Consider the following 21,964-nt stretch of genomic DNA (forward strand, 5'->3'; position numbering starts at 1 on the left):
CTAGGGCAGGCCCTGGGAAAATAAATTAGTATTTAATTTAAATGTATTTTGTTTTAACTCTTTCGTTTTTTATATGTAATTCTAAATTTAAGATTATGGTAATCTTGTAACATTAAAATATGTTACATATTGTTTTCTCTGTAGCAGTTCATTCATTTCAAAAATGCAGCACACTATAGTTTTTTTATACATAGCATAAAGGTAAAAAAAAAAACTATATATGCAGTGTTATCTTCATTTTAGATGTCAAAAGGGTTTTGTGTCTCCCGAGGTTTTCTTTTCTCCAGAAAACAGGTCCAAATGGCTCTTTGAATGTTTAAGGTTGCCAACCCCTGAACTAACCTGAACCCTCCCACAGACCCAGCAAAACCAGACTTGTCTGCACACCTATAAGACAGGAGCGTTTCATCTCACCTAGTAGCCCTGCAGATCACCCACATGCTCAGTCCACTCACCCCAGTTCCCCCACCCCTCCCTCTCCTGGGTGTCTCAGTGCTTTTGTTTCTGTATTTGATGCTCATCAAAACTTTCACCAAGCGAATCCTTCATTATGGGAGAAAGATCCTTTTCTGAACCGTGAATCCTCCCTTCCCAAACTTTGTTGCAAGAATCTTTTCTAAGGAGCCCATCTGAGGCAAGGGGGGGAAGGGGAAACTTCAGACTCCCACCTGAAATTCACCTGTATCTGCTCTGCCAATACAGCTACGCTCACTGGAGAAATCAAACAGGTGCTGTCTCGCTCTTTTGCGCCTGTGCAGGCCACTCTTTTAGACCCAGAGGAAGAAAAGCCTCTCTCTCTCTCTCTCTCTGCAGGACTGATGCGGTCTTGGAAAACGGCAGTGCCCACTGCCAGATTCCAAGATGGCACTGCCCAGCTCATTTTGCCAGTATCCAAGTTGGCATTGCCCAGCTTTTCGCAACCCACCAAGTGGGTCGTGACCCACAGTTTGAGAATCACTGACATAAACAGTTGTGTAGGTATTGTGTTGCTTACATATTTAGGTATTGCTCTATGATCTGGGTTAATTCTTGGCTCTTGGGAGTGAATTTTTAGACTTGGGAACCAATCAGAAATTATAACATGGGATCCTACAGGAAAAACGTTTTTGCTCTTCCAAAAACCAGAAGTAGCTTTTTTTTTTTTTTTTTTTTTTTTTTTGCATTACAGGGAGATTTGAAGCCCGCAGAGGCCATGGAGCTCCAGTGCAGCTCCAGTCCCCTTCAGAGAGTTCAGGTAGAGCCCAGTCTGGCTCAACACAGGTCTGGGGGACCTGCGTTGAGCTGTATCCGTGGACGTAAAATCCACGGATATGCACGCTCCAACCTGTGCTTATGTTTTCTTTTGCAGAAAATTACTGCTAGTAAATCTGGCCTTAAAAATTAAAAAAGCAGAATTGGCCTCTGATTTATTGAGACCATGCATTTTTAAAAAATGCAGGTTTTAGTTTGTTGCTGCCGAATACCTGAAGTAATTCAGAGTGTTCTCAAATGCTGCATTCTCTCTTTCTGTACCTTGCTGCACTGTTTCTTTTTAGCAACAGAAACAAGTAAAGTCTGATGTTAATATGTTGAGCCATGATTCTGCTATATCCTCTTTTCTCCTGTCATGCTGCTTTTGCATGGAATGTGCAGGCTGATTGCAGCAGGAGTGCTGCTGTGCATGAAGGCTGGTGGAGGAGAAGGGATGCTAGCTGCTTTTAGGTGAGGTGTGTGAGAGTCTCAGCTTGATGCGATTGACCACCATATTGTGGATGCACAGAAATGGTGTGTTCTTGAATTAGAGCAGGGAGAGGGCAGGTATTCTTTGGAATCTTCTTTTATAAGCCTCACTGTTGCTCCTTTCTTTCTGTACATTTGAAGGAACTGAATGGATACTGTGTCTTGTGAATGTTGTAATTATACCAGATAATTAGGGATAAACTAACCAAAGTAATGAACCTTGCATAGCCAAAAAACAAGAACTCCCCAAAACACTATCAAATTTGTCACTGTTGAAAAACAGCTTCCAGCTGGGCAGGTGGTGTTTAAACTCTACTTTGGGAGTGAAGTTTAATCTGAGTGGAAAACTTCCTACTAAAAGGTAGTATTTATGCAACTGGTATCGCAGACCATTGACTATAATCCAGTAATCTAAATGTTAGTACAGTTTTAATTGTAGGTCCTGATTTTGAAATTCTACTCAAAAAGTTCAAAGAATGTGGACCTAGATTATTTTTCCATCAAATGTGGATAATTAATAACCACATTAAGTTAACCTGCTGGGATATAGTTCAGATTAGAAGATGACATCAAGCAGAGTAGTATTTCCCATTGATCAAACATTTGACAATAATCCTCAAACTTGGTTGAGGATCATCATGCTCATTCAGTTAAATAAATCATATCCTACAGTATCTCAGGACAGTCTCCATTTGTGCTATCTCCTTATCCTCATGTTCTTCTCACTTTCGGATGGGAATAGCTCAGGAAAGAACAGTGCTTGGGTGCATGTGTCTTTTTATTTAGAGACTGATGCACACTTGAATTCAAATCCTACTTAGCAGGAGGGAAGGCTTGGCTAGTCCTATGTCAGCCCTTGGGAAGTTGTTACTATAGGGTGACATAGAATCCCATTTAAAGTACAGGATTACAAGCATTTTTCAGTCCAATATGCTCTGTTGAAAAGTGGTATATAAATATTCTTTATAATGTAGAATAAACTAGTTACTCACTTAATAATATAGCATAAACTGCAACCTACTTTTTATATGCAGAAGTAGGTCATGCTTTTCTGCATTCTAATACTGTTGCATTAACTATTTGCTATCTCTTGATTTATATGGCTTATTTGTTACCTGTTATTCAACCCAGGTAATTCTTCTGATGATATTTACAGTGAAAACTATTTAACAGAGATCTCGCTCTTAGCTGGTGCACTGTTACTGTCACTGAATCATACTTTTATCTTTTGTACTTCCTTATTTCTAGCACCTGCCATCACTTAAGCTTTATTAAATATTTAATAATAATAAACAGATGTGCACTCAAAAGTAAACTAGTACATACAGTCAATTATTATCCGCTGGGTTTGGATTCCTGGAAAGCCCAGTGGATATGGAGTCATTAATCCTATGTAACAGTGAGGTTAGGGCAGTGGTTCTGAAACTTACCCGGGTTACCTGAAACTTACCCTGCAGTCCCTTCTCCCCAGCTCAGCCTGGTGCTTCCATCTTGGATCTTGCAAAATCTCATGAGATTCAAGATGGCAGCACCCAAATCTTGCAAGATTTTGAGAGATCTAAAATGATGGCACCCAAATCTTGTGAGGCTTGGGTGCTGCCATCTTGGACCTCATGAGATTCTGCAAGATCCAAAGTGGTGGTGCCTAGAGTACAGGTAGGAGGGGGTCACCAGGGACATCCCTTGGAGCCCCTGTGAGTGTACTGTGACACACTGGGAACCCCTGGGTTTAGGGGGAGGAGCAGCTAACTTGCCAGCAAAGGATAGTTTCAGGATGGCCACTGCAGAAGCTGAGAATAGACTACAAATGATGTGAGGTAAGTCACATGTTTGTTAAGTGAATCCGCAGGACCAAAGTGTGTGGTTAACAATGCTTGACTGTACATAAAACAAAAATGTGAGTATTTCAGTACTCACAAGACATTGAATACACGAGCTCAGGAGCTAGTTTAAAAAAATCAGTTCTGGTGACTGTACAGAACTGTGAGATGGCAAAATAGAAATTGAAAAATAGAAAGAAAAGTATAGTTGTTTAAAACCAGGACTTAAAACAGGTTTACGGTTCTTCTCTCATTACAAAAGACAGAGGGTGCGATCCTAACCAACTTTCCAGCACTGACCTAGCCTCAATGCAGCCCCAAGGTAAGGTTACAAACATGCCTTTACCTTGAGGAGGCCTCCTTGACTGCCTCCCCAATGCAGGATGCAGTGCATGCCACATTGGCACAGCTATGTCAGTGCTAGGAAGTTGGTTAAGATTGCGCTCTGAATGAATCATTTATCATTTTGTGCCTTTGCTCTCCAACATAATTTCTAGCGTCACTGTCCCTTTTAAAAAATGTGCAAACATTCTGCTATCTACCCTGTACTGCTTTGCTGTCAGCAATTTCATTTCTCACAAAACATTACATGATATGTGTTTAGATTGTACCACTCCATATTGCAGGTGGGAGCTTATACAACTGAATGATTTTTCATACAAGAAATTGTCTATACTCAAAAATTTATCATGTCAGAAAGGCGAAGTCTCATCTAGTCTTCTCTCCAGTACTCTAGTTTTCTATGTGTAGGTAACTGTTGTGGGAGCGTTCACCCTGCAGTCTGAACTGGTACAGCCCAGATGCATAGTGACTGCTGTTCTTGGGAACTAGTCCTGTGTAACAAGGATGTTCTAGAATAGGTGTTTTGGCACTGAATGATGTAGACTACTTGGTGTCAAAAAACACAGGAAGATAGACTGAATGGTAAAGAATTGGAAAAGTGCATATCTTGGGTAGATCTAACACAGATTCATTGTGTTAAAGCATTTTACTTCTGTTTTTCTTGTAATATAGACACAAATATATAGCTTTGGTAAACACTGTTGAATTCAGGATCAGGCCTGGTTAGTACTTGGATGGGAGACCGCCTGGGAATACTGGGTGCTGTAGGCTTATACCATAGTCTTTCAAGACTGAAGGTTGCCAACCAGAGACCAGTTGAATTGGGGTCTGACATTTTATTCATTTTCACAAGTTTCAATGAGCTGGAGTGTGTCAGGACACCTATGGAAGGGTTACCACATCTAAGTGCAAACCCAACTTTGCTTTTATCAGAGTTTTGAGTTACTTTGTTATTGCCTTCTAGTCAAATGTAAAAGAGCTTCACATTTGTGGATCTTGGGAAAGTCATGGATCTTCCAGGGTACTGTTTCTCATAAAATCTATGGAGTTTTGGTTTTACCTATGCCTGCCTGTAGTCTTCTGTGATAATGTATTCATAGTCATGCTCACCTGTGTCAGAATAATAAGAAAAGAAATTGCCTGCTGCTTTTATACATATAATGCACAGAAATGGAATTGTTGTTCCACTGGAACACTTCCTTCTGGTACAAAGCATATCAGGTCCTTATACTGTTCAGTGACCCTTATTGTCTTGTACAAAACTTAATGAGTAGAGGTGTTTGAACTTGGTGGTTTTTTACTTGTGTTTAGTTATACTTAAGCTGTAATCCTGTCTTACTCAGTGGAAACAAACAGTTTACTAAGGAGCATCAAAGGGGAACTAATTTTCACTAATGTTCTCTCACAGTGTTTCACATATTTGTGACTGTAATCTTCATTTAGAATTATTATTATTATTATTATTATTATTATTATTATTATTATTATTATTAATAGTATTTTTACGGTAGAAATAAAAAATGTAGTGCTACAAATCCAGGTTGTGATGTCAAGCAGTACATAAACTCCTTCAGGGGTATATGATTTGTGATGGCTTTCAACACATGCTAGTCATCATTAATGTTGCTATCTTTGTGGTTGCACAAGCACATCCTGGTTGAGAAGATTAGTGTTCATAATAGTTTGTGTTTGTGTAGATCAGGGGTGCCCAAACCCCGGCCCTGGGGCCACATACGGCCCTCGAGGCCTCTCAATGCGGCCCTCAGTGAGCCCCCAGTCTCCAATGAGCCTCTGGCCCTCCAGAGATTTGTTGTAGCCTGCACTGGCCCAACACAACTGCTCTCAGAGTGAAGGCCTTTTTGACCTTTTGAAATTTTGACCTTTTTGCGTGAGCTGTGGGATTAGGGCTTCCTCCTCTGCTTGCTGTTTCACGTCTGTGATGCAGTAGTGGCAGCAAAGGAAAGGCCAGCCTTGCTTTGTGCAAAGCCTTTTATAGGCCTTGAGCTATTGCAAGACCTTCATTCATTCATATAAGTTCATCTTTAATATATTCATTTATCTAAACTTATGTAAATTTATTCAAATTTTAAATGTAAATTAATTCTTTCTTTCCCCGGCCCCAGACGCAATGTCAGAGAGATGATGCGGCCCTCCTGCCAAAAACTTTGGACACCCCTGGTGTAGATGTAACATTGAACCATGATTAAGGTCAACAGGGGAAGGAAGATAAATTCTTAGTGGAGAGAAGAGGGAGGGAAAGGAAGTACTGGTACATGTCTGATCTCTTAACCATGGTTAAAAGTCAGCAGTGTTTAATTTATTCTCAGTGCTGAGAGCACAGCTGATTCTAATGTGGGGTCTTGCATGTTGCTACATGGCTAAAAGTTATTCAAATCTTTTACTATGTGGGTATGGGCTGCAAGATGTTAAAAGGTTCAGACAACTATTTTTTCTGTCTTTCTTGGAATTCATTCCAGAGAGCCCTTTCCTTCTTGGAACCTGAAAATCCAGTCCTTTGTACTCTCCCATTATGAATGGATTCCAGAACAAGTCAATACAAGTGAATTGTACTGCATTTTTTCCTCTTTGGAAATTTCCAGTGTTCTTTAACATTTTCTAAAATACATTTTTAAAAAATGCATTCCTTTACTTGTGTAGGTCATCTTATTGATTGGTAAAGCCTAGTTATTTTGTGTTCTGTTATCCATTGAATACTGAAAATATCCTTGTCACAGTTACATTTTGTTGATTAAAAGCTATCCATTTTCCTTAACTTAAATGGATAACCAAGTTTGTTTGTTTGGAGCAATGATAGAGAATCAGTCTTAAAGAGCACACCAGTCTTCTATGTTTCTATGCAGGAGGAATCTAACATAGAATCTAAAACTGAATGCAAATTCTTTCGACCGTTCAGTGTTGATATTGAAATGGGAAAAGCATACATCTAATGTTCTTCAATGCATTTATAAATGTAACCTGCCACCCTGATACGTACGTGGTGTGTATGGAGTGCTTCTCATGTGCTTGTGAAGCTGCACTGAAAGCTTTGGGAATGTTCTATGTGTACAGCTTCTTATGACACTAAAAAGAATAAGACCCTTGAGTGGTACTCTTTTTTTTTTTCTTTCCCTTTGCTTGTCCTTTTCTCAATAATCTCCGGTAATGTTACTGTGCCCATACATTGCTGCCGCACATCAGTTTCTACTTGTTATAGATAAAAACATTCCTTTTTATCTTAAAAATATGAAATTCTCACATTGTTTCCATATAGCAAATAATTTGTTTGCAGTATAACTACAAAAAAGGCCATTACATACAGAAGAAGGTCATTACACAGAATGGCTTAACACAGCCATTTTTTCATTCTGTCCTTCATGTAGATATTCACAGCTACAAAAGTCCAAAATACTTTTACATAAGCATTAATTGCACTGGGTGGGGCATACTTTTTCTTTGGTGGGGCTGTCAATGTGCGTGCCTCTTGTTTCTGAGACTTGAGAATATATTACAATCCTTTTTATAAATTTTACTGTATTCTGTGCTGAACATAATTGGATATCCAGGATATTTAGAGTTGAAAGTTGCCTTGAAAACGTCTGCAGAAATGTGTGTGTTTAGTAGATGCTTGTTATGTAAAAACAGACTGCCATTTTTGTTTGGTTGTTCTTGTGGATTATCCCAGCTGATGCAGGCTATCCCTTTGCTTTGCTTTCAGGAGTTCTATGAACATACAAAAACACTTTGGCAAGATGAAGGTGTGAGAGCCTGCTACGAAAGATCTAATGAGTATCAGTTGATCGACTGTGCACAGTAGTAAGTACAGTTTTTCTTACTTTTGATTGTTGTCTGTTGTGAAGCAGGACAAAGCATAAACAGGGAAAATGTCTGTAACATCCGTTCAAAAAAACAGCATAACTTGCTTTTGTTTGATGCACATAGTTGGATAAATATATGAAAACCATGAGCATGGTGAGCTTGATAAGCAATGTGATTTTGTTCAGGCATCTCTTTCTGTTCTGTAATATTTTTATTTACTTTGGTGCGCAGTGTGATACTTGCAGAATACTAGCAATTTTTCATGAGAAGTGTATTTTGGAATTGCTTTTGAATGTTAATGTTTTCAGTTTTTTAGTTAATGCAGTTGAAGTGGGGAACAGCCACTTTGTTGGTCAGCTGCAGAATCTAGGTTCAAGGCCAGTCAGAATTTATCTAGTATTCAGCTATTTAATATTTTGAGTTTTCCCTCTGTACCTAGAACATGAAATCTGGAGTGAAACTGTGAATTGATTTCTATACATAACTTTTCAGTGTTTTGGTTGATTTGGATTTTGAATTATTCAAGTTACAGTGGGAGCCTCTGAGAGATGTTGTAAGTTTTTAAATGTATCTGTAATGGACCTTTTGCTAGACTGAAAATGTTGAAGCAAAGCATACTTCAGTCCAAACTTGAGATATTTTGTTGAGGTATTCATTGAGGTACAATATTGAGGTAATTACTGATGTAACACCTCTCATAACTTAAGGGATGTTCTGTTTCTAGAAAGTTCTTTTCTGTTCTAGAAAGTTGAGTGAAACAGAACTATAGAAGACTTCATTATAGTTAAGGCAGGAAACTAGCGCTGACTGACACTCATGAATCCCAGAATACACTTCTCCCATTGGCTAGAATAGCTATCAAACAGCATTGTTACGAATCACCACTAAAGGAAGTAGCATTATGGGAGATATTACAGTATAATCTTCACATTCTTAAAAACACATTTTCCAGTATTGTTTAGAACAACATCTTCTATTTAAGCAATGTCCTGTACAGTTTCAGTATTGGGTTATTTCTTCTGTGTTTGGTTTGGAAACAGATAGTTCACAGCATTTTATTTGGCTTCTCACCCCCACAACCTTGGTTAAGGAGAAAAATCAAGAAACCTTCAGTGGGTTTAGGCTTTGTGTTGAGGTTAGAAAGCAGGAATTGCCTTTTGACTCTTTTTACCATTTTAGGGCCCAATCCTATCCAACTTTCCAGCACCAGTGTAGCCGCGATGCAGTCCCAAGGTAAGGAAACAAATGTTCCCTCACCTTGAGGAGGCCTCTGTGATTACCTTCCCACCACAGGATGCAGCACATGCCCCATTGGCACAGCAGCACTGGCACTGGAAAATTGAATAGGATTTGCCCCTTATTCTCATTGACAGTTTGTTTAGACAGCACATTGGTTAGAAGGAGTCAAATTCTGTCATATTAGTAAAAGGTATACTGAATGTATTTTGCTGTGTCTTTTCTTTTTTTCATATAAAAGGAAAGTTTCTTTTCAGTGTAAAATTCATCATAACATCTTAGCTAATAATAGAGACCTGATTCCTTTTTAATAGTTTGATATTTCTCTTTTAAGCAGCCAGTAATCTGCTCACCTTTGATGGGCAGTGCACTGAGTGGTACTCAGCCTTCACCAGTGCTCTCATTTGCACTGTCATTTGGCAAAAGTAAGAAATGGCAGGTGACACTCCTACTGAGTATTATCTTGTCCTAGAACAAATTAGAGAAGACCTTGCCTCTCCCTGAAACTATTTGCATATACCCATAAATGGGTAATCCAAGCCAGCATTTATGGTCTTCGGCCATTTGTATTGCCATAATAGTAGATAAGAAATGTTTTCAATGGGAGGGGGGCAGCTTGTGCAGTCTTCAGTCTACTTTGGAATTACAAATTGCAGGGGTAAGATGAAAAAGGAGAAGCAGCATGGATCTACCATAGACACTCGAGTATAAGTCAATCTCTGAGATAAATCGAGGGCAGGTTTTGAGTCAAAAATGTAGAATTTTCTGACCCTTGAACAAGTCAGGGGGTTAAACTTAGGGGGCCTTGTCTATCTATAATTTTGTTTGATTTTTACCCGAGGCCAGATCCTGAAAATAACATAGGCCTACAAAATTGAGGGTCAGAAAAGTTTTTCCCAAACTTTATGGTGGTTTGATATGAATTTGGGGTGCCGATTCAAAAAATGGCATCCGTTTTGCCCTATCACGTCTAGTTTTGGAGACACAGCATAGCCTCTTTAGTGAATGGTTCATGCAGCTTCCTTATGAGGAAGCCATGGTGTAGGCTTCCTGATGAGGAAGCTGCTTGAACCATTCACTAAAGAGGCTGTGCCGAGTCTCCAAAACTAGACGTGATAGGGCAAAATGGATGCCATTTTTTGAATCAGCACCCCAAGTATACCCAGGAATTGGTGTAATGTTTAAGGAAGCAAAATGTATGTTGGCTTGTGTAATTGGTATTAAATAATACTACCAGTAATTGTTACCTAAGAGCTGTACAATCTCTAATTTTTAAAAATATAGTAAATGATCATAAGATACTTTTAAAATTCTGACCTTCACATCCTTTTTGTAATCACTGTCAGTGTAAGTGCACTGTAATCAAATCCTTCTTTGAGGTGCTGTATTGGAATCTGGAAGAACTGGCGAGGAGGTAGATGTGATGTCAGCAGTGGCCCCTTTAAGGGTAAGACCTGGGCATCCAGCAGAGTGTGCTGCACAGCTGCAGCCACTGGAAGGCAATAGGGCCCTCAGGGATATAAGGAGCACCTGAGGCAGAAAAGGTTTGTGGGTTTTGAAGGAGTGCAGGTTGGAGAGGAGACTGACTTGGCTTATTGAATTTGGAATCTGACTGTGGATTGTGACTGGACTTTGGCTTTGGACTTGGACTTGGATACCCTGATGGATTTGACTGACCTACCTGGAACCTGACCTTGGACTGTAACTTGGCTTATTGGCTCTGGACTCTGATTTGGCAACTCTAATTGATTGGACTGGTTTACTTGGAATCTGTGGACTGGAACTGGACTTTGACTTTTGCTTGCTGCACTGTTGAGTTTCACAAGGGGGACTGATCAGCCTTAAGCGGGCACGAGGCCCATTGGATTGGGATTTGGCAGAACAGGTGCCTGGTGTGTTAAGCCAGTGGCTCTGCATACAACATATAACTAGGAGTGTGCAATTCAGTTCACAGCAGAGAGACAAGGAATGAGCATAAACAAGCGCAGGCATTGTTGCAACCCTGCTTACTCAGAAGTAGACCACATTGCTTTCCATGGATGGTGTTCTTAAATAATGGTGCACTGAATTGTAGCCTCAGACTTTGTTTCAGATGGAAATGAGGCTTACATCCGTATGTTTAAAAAACCAGACCTCTGCCAAACATTTGCAAAATGGAAGGAGGATATAGAAGGGTCAGGTGTTATCCTGCCAAAGAGAATGAGGCACGCTTGATTTTAATGGAAGCGTTGAGACCTTGCTTGCTTTTTTCTCAGGAGGAGTGAAAATGTTAACTTTGGCTGCAGCTTGCCCTGGAGATGGATCGCCGTGTAACCTGATTGAATCTGAGCCATGCCAGTGTTTTTATATAGATTATCAAGGTGCTTATGCAGTACTGTGTGCCATTCCCCCCTTCTACATAATGGCGCAGCCCAGAGGGGAAGGAGGAAAGAACTTCTCCATGTCCTTTTGCTCTCCTGGCTACCGTGATATGCCTGAAGAGCCCTAACGCCTGAGTGACCCACGCATAAGGCGAAGATATGATCTACGCTTGATTTATTCTTAGAAATTTCTTGCCTTATTGGCAGAAGAGTGCATGATACTGCTACCTGGCTCAGTTGGCTCCTGGATTCAAGTTCACACTCTAATTTTTGATACTTTAGTTCAGGGGTGTCAAACATAAGGCCCGGGGGCCGAATGCGGCCCCCAGAAGCTTTTTATCTGGCCCTCAGACTCTCAGCTGCTGAGGTGTTACCGCTGAAATGGCAGCCCGCATGAAAATTGAACTTTCCCAAATCTTGAAATATGTTCGAGATCTGCGTATTTTTTTCTTCTGTCATTTGCAGTTAATGAGTTTCTATATGAGTGCAAGGTCTGGTTTCTGGCCATTAGATGCTTAATGATGTCACTTTCAGCTTAATTACATCACTTCCGACCCTCAGCTGGAGCCCTGAATGCTAACTTCCGTCCTCTGTATGAAACGAGTTTGACATTCCTGCTCTAGATTCTGGTGCTCTCCTACCAGAAGGGTGTAAATGTGTGTCTTTATGGTGGTCTAGCTAGGTGTTGTGCATACTTGTTTAGTGTTCTAAAGGTATATGTGAATGAGTGCCAGGACACAGTGGAAGGCCTCTATCTTGGAATAAGAATATGAAGTCTTTGGGCTGTGGGAAAATAAAGACTAGAAAGCCTTAGCAAATATTTTGTCAGTTTAGTTACCTTCATTGATCTTTGCTGCATGTGATGAATTTTTTTGATTTTGGTTAGGCCAATTTGTATGTGTGCCTGTATTAAGATCTATATAGTGGCTCTCAAACTCTTTAGCACCAGGACCCACTTTTTAGAATGACAACCTTGAGCATGTTACAGGTTGCACTGTATGACTGACCTGCTGCATGTTACCTGGAACTGTAAGTTTGACAGGCCTTACTTAGGGTAATACATTTAACAGGTCATGTAGATTATTTTCTTCCTCCCATGCTGGCAAGAGAGGAACCTTTTCGGGATTGGACAGGGGTGTGAATGGTTCCTGCATACTGGGATGAATGAATATCAAGGAGCAGTTGCTGTGCAGTCATAACTTGATCTTTGCATTCCCTGCTCTTGGCAGTGGAGTTTTGTTTGCTCTCAGTTGCACTCTTCTGGCCTGCCAAGATGACAGAGCTGGGCTCTGACCCATGACCTCTCATAACCTCTGTTCTTTCAGAGGCTTTTAAAAAGTGAATTTGCTTAGAGCTTGAGCCTTTCCACAAACAAGATATCTGATGGAAAGTTGGAAATAATTCACACTTTATCTTTCTTTGTAGAGTTCCTTTCAATTAAAAAAAACAAAAACCTGCTCTTCACAGAAATATAGGAACTAGTATACTGAGGCTGCATTGTTGCAAGTATCATTTTTAGGTCTCAGAAATGTCTCTCATGAGGACTAGTTTCAATATAATATTTCCATTTCCTTACATTCTTAGAACATGTTAATAGTTTACACAGGACGTTGTCCATGCTGGTCATGCAGGTGTGGCCACTTTCCTATGTAAACCACTTTCTGAAGCAGTTTTTCTTTGTTGCAAAGTGGTATATAAATATACTTAATAACATGTGTCCCCCGACTTGGCAGCATTTCCATGTCACCTGAAAATTGTCCTGTGCAGCACTCACATTCTGATAATAATGTGTCTGACCCTGTACAGTCAGTTCTCCAGAGAACTTTGAATCCTTGGACTCTGAGATGCAATGTTGGTGGTTTTGCTATGAGATCCAGGTAATAACTTAATCAAAACTGTAGCACGGGGTGTCAGACATAAGAGCTACAGGCTGGATGTGGTCCCCAGAAGCTCTTTATCCACTCCCCAATATAATTGGACTCTCCCAGAATTCCCTTTCAGCAGTGCTGCTTCTAGCAAGGCATCACTTCACAGAGCACCTCTCAGTTGATCAGCGGAATGACATTGTGGCAAAAGCAGCACTTCTGAAAGGACAACCTGCATGATAATTGGGCTGCCCCATATCTTGAAAATATGATCAGACTTTGTGCATTTTCTCTTTCATCCTTTGCAGAATGATCTGTCATTTGTCATGACCTGCTTAATGATATCACTTCCTGCTTAATGATATCACTTCCAGCCCTCAGCAGGCACCAAGAATGCTATTTGGCCCACTGTATGAATTGAGTTGGACAGCCTTGCTCTAACAAGTGCACTGGAACATGTATGCAATCTCAATAGGTTTTCATTGCCACTTTTCATGGAGAGAATCATTGGCATCCTTCAGTCTCAGAAGACTATGGTATCACACTCTGAAAAGTGGTTCTGGCAGTGGTTCTGGTGAATGAAAAGACCAATGCGGAAGTGACAATCCCTTCCACACTGGAAGCAAATGTAGTCTGTCCCTGGTGTGTCTCCCTGGCTACGGGCCTTCCTTCTTTGCTTCTTTTCCTCAGTGTGTTGGCCAAGTGTCTCTTCAAACTGGGAGAGGCCATGCTGCACAGCCTGCCTCCAAGAATGATCAGAGGCCAAGGTTTCCCACCTATAGAGGTGCATTCCTAAGGCCTTCAGATCCCTCTTGCAGATATCTTTGTATCGCAGCTGTGGTCTACCTTTAGGGCACTTTCCCTGCATGGTTCTCCATAGAGGAGATCCTTTGGGATCCAGCCATCGCCCATTCTCATGACATGACCAAGCCAACGCAGTCGTCTCTGTTTCAGCAGTACATACATGCTAGGGATTCCAGCTCGTTCCAGGACTGTGGTGTTTGGAACTTTGTCCTGCCAGGTGATACTGAGGATGTGTCAGAGGCAGCACATGTGGAAAGTGTTCAGTTTCCTCTCCTGTTGTGAGCAAAGAGTCCATGACTCGCTGCAGTACAGAAGTGTACTCAAGACACAAGCTCTATAGACCTGGATCTTGTTATGTTCCGTCAGCTTCTTGTTGCACCATACTCTCTTTGTGAGTCTGGAAAATGTGGTAGCTGCTTTACTGATGCGTTTGTTTAGCTCGGTGTCAAGAGAAAGAGTGTTGGAGATTGTTGAGCCAAGGTACACAAAGTCATGGACAACCTCCAGTTCATGCACAGAGATTGTAATGCAGGGAGGTGAGTCCACATCCTGAACCATGACCTATGTTTTCTTCAGGCTGATTGTCATTCCAAAGTCTTGGCAGGCCTTGCTAAAACAATTCATGAGCTGCTGAAGATCTTTGGTAGAGTGGGCGGTGACAGTTGCATTGTGGGCAAAGAGGAAGTCACACAGACATTTCAGCTGGACTTTGGATTTTGCTCTCAGTCTGGAGAGGTTGAAGAGCTTTCCATCAGATCTGGTCCGGAGATAGATGTCTTCTGTTGCAGTTCCAAAGGCCTGCTTCAACAGGACAATGAAGAAAATCCCAAACAAGGTCAGCACAAGAACACAGCCCTGCTTCACTCGAATGTCAAAGGGGTCTGATGTGGAGCCATCAAAGACTTCAATGCCCTTCATGTCCTCATGGAAAGACCTGATGACGCTGAGGAGCCTGGGTGGACATCTGATCTTGGGGAGAATCTTGAAGAGGCCGTCCCTGCTGACCAGGTCGAAAGCCTTTGTGAGATCTATGAAGGCTATAAAGAGTGGCTGTCGTTGTTCCCTGCGTTTCTCCTGCAGCTGTCTAAGGGAGAATACCATATAAGTGGTGCACCTGTTGACTCGGAATCCGCACTGCGATTCTGAATAGACTCATTCTGCAAGTACCTGGAGCCTCTTTAGTGCAACTTGGGCAAACAGCTTTCCTACAACGCTAAGGAGAGAGATGCCACGGTAGTTATTGCAGTCACCCCTGTCACCTTTGTTCTTGTACAGCGTGACGATGTTTGCATCCCTCATGTCCTGTGGTACTCCACCTTCTGTCCAGCAGAGACAGAGAATTTCATGCAGCTCAGTGGCGATGATCTCTTTGCAGCACTTTAGGACAGCACTTCAGCAGGGATGCTGTCTTTCCCACGTGTCTTGCCAGAGGCAAGGGAGTCCAGGGCCACGTGAAGTTCTTCTAGGGTTGGTTCACTGTCAAGCTCCTCCAACACAGGCAAGCACTCAATGTTGTTCAGCGCTTCTTCGGTAACTACATTTTCTCTGGAATACAGCTCAGAGTAGTGCTGCACCCAGCGTTCCATCTGCTGTGCGTGGTCCTGGATGACCTCGCCTGCGGCAGACTTCAGAGGGGCAATTTTCTTCTGTATTGGACCTAGGGCCTGCTTGATACCATCATACATCCCCTTGATGTTGCCTGTGTCAGCTGCTATCTGTATCTGGGAACAGAGTTGGAGCCAGTAGTCATTAGCACATCTCCTGGCAGTCTGCTGGATTTTGTTGCAAGCAGCTCGGAGGACCTGCAGGTTGCACTCACTGGGACAGGCTTTGTATGCTGCTAGAGCTCTCCTCTTTTCCTCAATGATTGGTGTCAACTCCTCAGAGTGGGATTCAAACCAGTCTGCCATCTTGTTGGTCTTCTTGCTGAATATGGACAAGGCGTTGTTGTAAACAGCATTCTTGAAATGTTCCCATCTATTGGATACATCTGCATCAGCCAGGCCTAGAAGAGATTCCTCAAGCGCTCGTGCAAATTCCCCCACTTTTCCCTGATCGCGGGTCTTGCTGGTGTCAGTGCGAGGTCTTCCTTCCTTTTCGTGTGATACTGTTGCTTTGTTCACAGTTTCACTCTGCTGCACACCAGGGAGAGGTCAGTGTCGCAGGCAGCACCCTGATAACTGCGTGTGATCTTGATGCTGGGAAGGCTGGAGTGTCTGGTGAGGATCAAGTCAAGCTGGTGCCAGTGCTTTGATCGTGGGTGTCTCCAAGAGACTCTATGTTGGAGCTTCGTGTTGAAGAATGTGTTGCTGAAACAGAGACCTTGATGACAGCAAAACTCTAGCAGGTGTTGGCCATTTTCGTTCATCTTCCCAGTGCCGAACTGACCTAAGCAAGTGGGCCACGAACTGTGGTCAGCACCAACTCTAGCATTGAAGTCTCCAAGGATGAACAATGGCTCTTTCTCAGTGACTTTCTTGATAGTGGTGGCCAGGTTGTCGTAGAATTTGTCTTTATCTTTTGCTGGAGATGGCAGAGTCGGTGCATATGCACTGATGAGAGTGACAAGTCCTGCTGATGAGTGGAGCTGCAGGGACAAAAATTTTTCACTTCCCGCAGTAGGTGGGATGATGGAGTCCAGCAGGGTATTTCTGACCACAAAGCCAACGTCATGTTCCCTGGTCTCGTTTAGTGGTTTTCCTTGCCAGAAAAATGAGAAATTTCTCTCCTTGACAGATCCTGAATCTGGCAGCCTCGTCTCTTGAAGGGCAACAATGTCCATCTGCAGTCTGTTCAGCTGCATATCAATGACAGCTGTTTTGTGTGCGTTGTCTATTTCTTGCAGGTCGTCAGAAAAGCCAGGTGTCATTGTCCTAACGTTCCAGGTGCCCAGCTTTAGGGCAGGAGTTTTCTGTTGCCTGGTGCAGAGTTGTCGATCTGCTTGTCGGTTTTCACCCTAAACCCCACACACCCCATGAAGTTGACGGACCGTGGCACGGCAGCACCTTACTGGCTGGGGACTGCCCAGCTTAAGGCAGGTGGTAGCTGCCCAATGAGACACAATGATATCTCCCACTGTCTGAAGCAGTACCTGGCGTCACATTCTATGCCAATCGAGATAAGATAACCGGTAAACTGGTGCTTCCCGTGTTGTGCTGACGCTGTATGACGAAGTTGGAGTGTCCTCTCCAGTGCGCAAAGCCTGGGTAAAGAAGGTATGGAGGAAAGGCTGTTTCCCATGCAGTAAATCCCCCCTCTCCACATCGCTGGAATGGTCCAATGGAAAGGCAGAAGCCAATACGGTTGGTTCCAGTGGCGTCGCAGGAGTTACCAGTGCATGACTGTATACAGCCGCAAATTGCTTCAGGGACTCCGGCTCCTGATTTTGCCTCGAGGTTGACTCCTGAAGCCTTTTCCACAATTGGATTTAGCCACAAGGCTGTGGAATCAGAGTTTTCCTTCTCTTAGATGAGCTGCCTTCCCAGGCTAACGAGTCCCACCTACCTGGTGGCTGTTTAGTCGCCTCATGACAAGTACAGTCGAACGGAGGGCCTAATCTTATCCCCCGGCCCCTAGGGGACCCTGAAGCACTCATGACTCACCACTCACTCAGAACTACAGCAGCAAATAAATGAGGGGCAAAAACGCACAGAGCAGGGGATTCAGAACTGCCCCAAAACAGAGGAGAGCCAAAGGCAACCTATCCAGGGACACATGGACCTCCACTCACCACCCTCCCCCTCTCTGGTGCTGATGGAAAGAATAACAAAGATTATATAGAGGGGGCTGAGTAGTAGGCACTCTAAGACCAGACTAAGTAAATGAAGTGAAACTGAATTTGACTCACCAGGAAATCATTGTACCTAAAAATGTGTTCAACTGTTTTTTTTAAAGATGTTCTTTGTAACCTAATCATTGTAATTTCTAGCACACCAATCTCTTTGCCCAATCCCTCTCCTTGTGTAAAGCACTCGGTTGTCATTTTAAAAAGGTGAAGTGGTAGTATTCATGAATATTTTTATTTCATTAAGGATCTGGGTCCTGGGTCTGTTGTAAGCCTTACAGATGCCCCTGTGTAATATATTTAAAAGACTGTTTTCCTCTCTATAGTCATCATATTTTCCTGATAACTTTATTCATTCCTCCATTTTTAGTGCAAAAGGCGTTCTATGCATATCTCTCTGTTTCATGCTTCCTGTATTTTAACTGGTGTGGAAAAGGAAATAGGGCAAGGGAAGCCATTCACAAGCTGTTTCACACCCCTCCGACTTCAGGAAGGACCGGAAGTAAGTGTGAGAGAGCTTATTCTCATGCTGTTTCCTGCAAGTTTGCCTTGTTGCCTGCCTTTTTGGTAAGGGAGGAGGAAGCTTAGGTGGCTAGTGCTCTAGGTATAGCAGGCAGCATTACTCTTAGTTTCTCACCAGTAGAATAGCAGTGATAGCCTGAAAAAGAGCTCGGTAGCCCCAGAGGAACCATATGAACAATACATTTGCAGAACATTTTTGTGTTCAGGTAGAATCACAGCCTTGGGAAGAGAGTTGGAGAGAGAGGAGAATAGCTACGCAAAATCTAGCATGTTCATTACAACAGTAGAGGTTGACAATAACCAAGTTTTTGGACTGTGATTTCTTTTGGGACAGGGTATGTTTAGCTATGTAAACCACTTTGTGAACTACTTTTTGTTGAACAGCATTATATAGAAATTCTTAATTATTGGCTAGATGGCAGAGTCATACTCTGATTCTTCTGGACTTTCCTTTGAATATTTCATGTGAGAGAGAATAAGCTAAATGCTACAGTATAAATTGCTTGAAATGTCTTTTATTATGAAGGTAGATCTTTGTCTTCATGAAAGTTGCACTTAGGTTCTTCACAACACCCTTTCAGGCTCATGTACTTCCTAACCTTTTTAGTGATTTTTTTTGGACAGGTTGCTTATTGTTGCTTGTGTGGCTGAAAACTGTTTTGAAATATGCCTGGCAGGGGGAGAATAGCTTCCTTACCCCTGTTGGTTGCGTTTAGATGCAACAATAATGGGTTTTTACATGAACACTTTGGTGAACTTCAGGCTTGTGCACTCCCTTCTTTGCCTGTAATAAAAGGAAATATGAGGTTTTCATTTGCAGTTTTTAACAAACCACAGTTTTCCCACTTTGGACCAATACAGGAAGCTGCTTTGTGCAAACCATAATTTAACAAACCAGTATTATCAAACAGGACTTGTTCCAAGTTGCATTGGGCCATGTGGCCTATGTCACTTCTGACAATTTTTTTTCCCCATGCTTACAGTGTACTGGGCAGCAATTGCTTCTCCTCTCCCATCCATGGAGGATGGGAACATGGAAGAGAGCTTCACAGAGCATTCCTTCCTCACACGCCAGGTTGGTGTTTCCCCAAGCCTCTGCAATAATGCCAGAGGCTTGGGAGAAAGCTAATTAAGCTAGTAAAGAAAGCTGATTAGGAGAGCAGGGCTAGAAGAAGGAAAGATTGTGTTAGAGTGTTTATTTATTTCCCACTATCTCCCAAGTAGGCATTTAAAGCGACTTACAAAAAGTCAATAAAACATAAAACACAATATAAAAAATAAATATTAACAGTCCCTTAAAATCTAAAAAAACCTAATTATGGGGCATTTCTTCCTCTCCTGTAAGAAAAGACTTGCTGGATCAGACTCAGGGCCCATCTAGCCCATCTTCCTATATCTCATAGCAACCCTCCAGATGCCTCAGGGTGCGTACAAGGCCACAAGATACTTGCATCTTACTGCCACTCCCCTTCATCTGGCATTCTGTTTACCCTCATACCCCCCAACAAAAACACCAGACTGCATTTGAGTTTAGCTTGGGCCACCTTGTTAATCACAAGTGACCAATTTTTAAAGTATGAAACCTAATGAACCCGCCTTCTCTCCCTCGCCAGTCTAGAGTAGGCATAAAAAACTGCTATCCGTGGCCAGTTCAGATGACAGAAAATTTTTTTTACCCAGCCCTCATGATGAGTGACCAGCTAATCTCAGACTGTACACACCCATCATGGCATGAAGCCTGTGATGGAGTTTTCTTCCAGAAATCTGTCCAATCCCCATTTAAAGGCATCTAGGCCATCCTGCAGCAATGAGTTCCACAGACTAATTACATGCTGAGAAAGAAATACTTTCTTTCTCTGTTCTAACCCTTCCAACACTCAATTTTAGTGGATGTTCCCTACTTCTATTGTTGTGTGAGAGGGAAAAGAGCACCTCTCTATCCACTCTGTCCATCCCCTGCATGTATGTCTCAATCATGTACCCCCTCAGGTGCCTCTTTTCTAGACTGAAGACACTCAGTAATAATAATAACTTTTTATATACTGCTTTTTGACAAAAAGTTCCCAAAGCGGTTTACAGGAAAAAAAACCAAATAACTAATGGCTCCCTGTTCTAAAAGGGCTCACAATCTAAAAAAAGTACTGTAACCTTTCCTTGTAAGGGAGGTACCCCAGCCGTTTTGCCCCAATCATTGCCCCAGTCATTTTGGTTGCTCTCTTCTGCACCTTTTCTAGTTACACTACATCTTTTTTAAGATATTGTGACCAGAACTGAACACAGTAGTTCAGATGTGACCATTTGTACAATGGTATTATATGTTAGAGTTGCAACCCTTCGTCTGGTAAAGAGTTGTATGGAACCTTGGATGAGCAGGCACACAAAACAGCATATACCAGCAGAGTTCTTTGAATGCAGTGGTTATATTTCAGAGCAAGGGTTATCACAGGTAGAGTAATCAGTAAACAGTCCTAGTCAGCACGATGAGCAGTCAGTCCATAAACAACAAATCCAAATCAGTTTTCCAAGATACATAGTCAAAGTTCATTCCATGGTCAGTAACAACATGTATATACTCACATCCAGCCTCCCAAGTTACTGGCAGAAGTTCAGTAGTCTCCTACTACACTCCTACCGCTGCCCTGGAAGCTCAACAGACCAAACATTAAGTAGTTGGAGTGGCCAATCATTGTGGGCTAAGCCACACCCAGGGTGAGGCAGTCACAGGTGTTTGCTGATCCTGCTGACTCCAGCAATCTGCACCTGTTCCTGAACCACCTTGTTGGCTGTGTTTCTGCCTTATCCAGAACATAGACCTGACATTATAATGGTAATACCAATTTGTACAATGGTATTATAATATTAGCTGTTTTATTCTCAATCCCCTTTTTAATGATCCCAAGAATGGAATTGGCCTTCTTCACTGCTGCCACACACTGAGTCGACACTTTCATCGAGCTGTCCACCAGCACCCCAAAATCTTTTCTGAGCTGTCACAGATAGCTTAGAACTCATTAGCCTATACATGAAGTTTAGATTTTTTTGCCCCACTATGCATTTCAGGTGGGGTCTCGGTATCCGTGGAGATCCGTTCTCTGACCCCCCCCCCCATAGATACAGAAAGCCAAGGGTAATGTAATCCATGGTTTCAATCCCTTTAAGCCCTCTGGAAGCGGCCAAAACTGTGCTCTGGTCGCCTCCGGAGGGCTTACTGAAGCCTGCAGACGCCATGAGCATCTACCTGCAACCTTAAGGAATGGCTATCTTGGCAAAAAACAAAAGCGCAACTTCCAGTTTCTGAAGGGAAACCAGAGTTGCAGGTTTTTTTGCCAAAATGTCAATTCTGCAGGCTGCAGGAGGATGCACATGGCCTCTGAAAAGCCCGACTTCAGAAAGCCCTCCAGAGGCAACCTCCCAAAGGCTTAAAGGGGCCGAAACAATGGATTCCATTACCCACGGGTATCGGTATCTGCGAAGGGTATGAGAACATTATGTTAATAATACTTTTCATACCATCACTGAAATTGATTTGAGAGAAGGGGCTATAATGGGCCACAGATCCTTGTGTATAGTGCTCTCATCATCCTGTTATGGGTAGTGAATAGTTTCCCTGGAGTTACTTCAAAAGATCATTTTGGTTCATGTTAAAGAGTTTCAAAAATCAGAGCTGATGTTAGAGGAGATTGTGATTAAATGTGT

General features: G+C 42.3%; 1 protein-coding gene across 2 annotated transcripts in view; it reads left to right on the forward strand.

The window, feature by feature from the left end:
* Positions 1-21,964, forward strand: part of GNAS (GNAS complex locus) — a 163,602-nt gene that overhangs the window by 95,407 nt on the left and 46,231 nt on the right. For both annotated transcript variants that reach the window (XM_066623104.1, XM_066623105.1), the window contains exon 5: positions 7,597-7,694. In XM_066623104.1, the coding sequence (XP_066479201.1) occupies positions 7,597-7,694 (98 nt within the window). The remainder of the gene's footprint in view (positions 1-7,596; positions 7,695-21,964) is intronic.

The sequence above is a fragment of the Tiliqua scincoides genome, chromosome 4 (genome assembly GCF_035046505.1).
Source record: "Tiliqua scincoides isolate rTilSci1 chromosome 4, rTilSci1.hap2, whole genome shotgun sequence".
NCBI classification, from domain to species: domain Eukaryota; kingdom Metazoa; phylum Chordata; class Lepidosauria; order Squamata; family Scincidae; genus Tiliqua; species Tiliqua scincoides.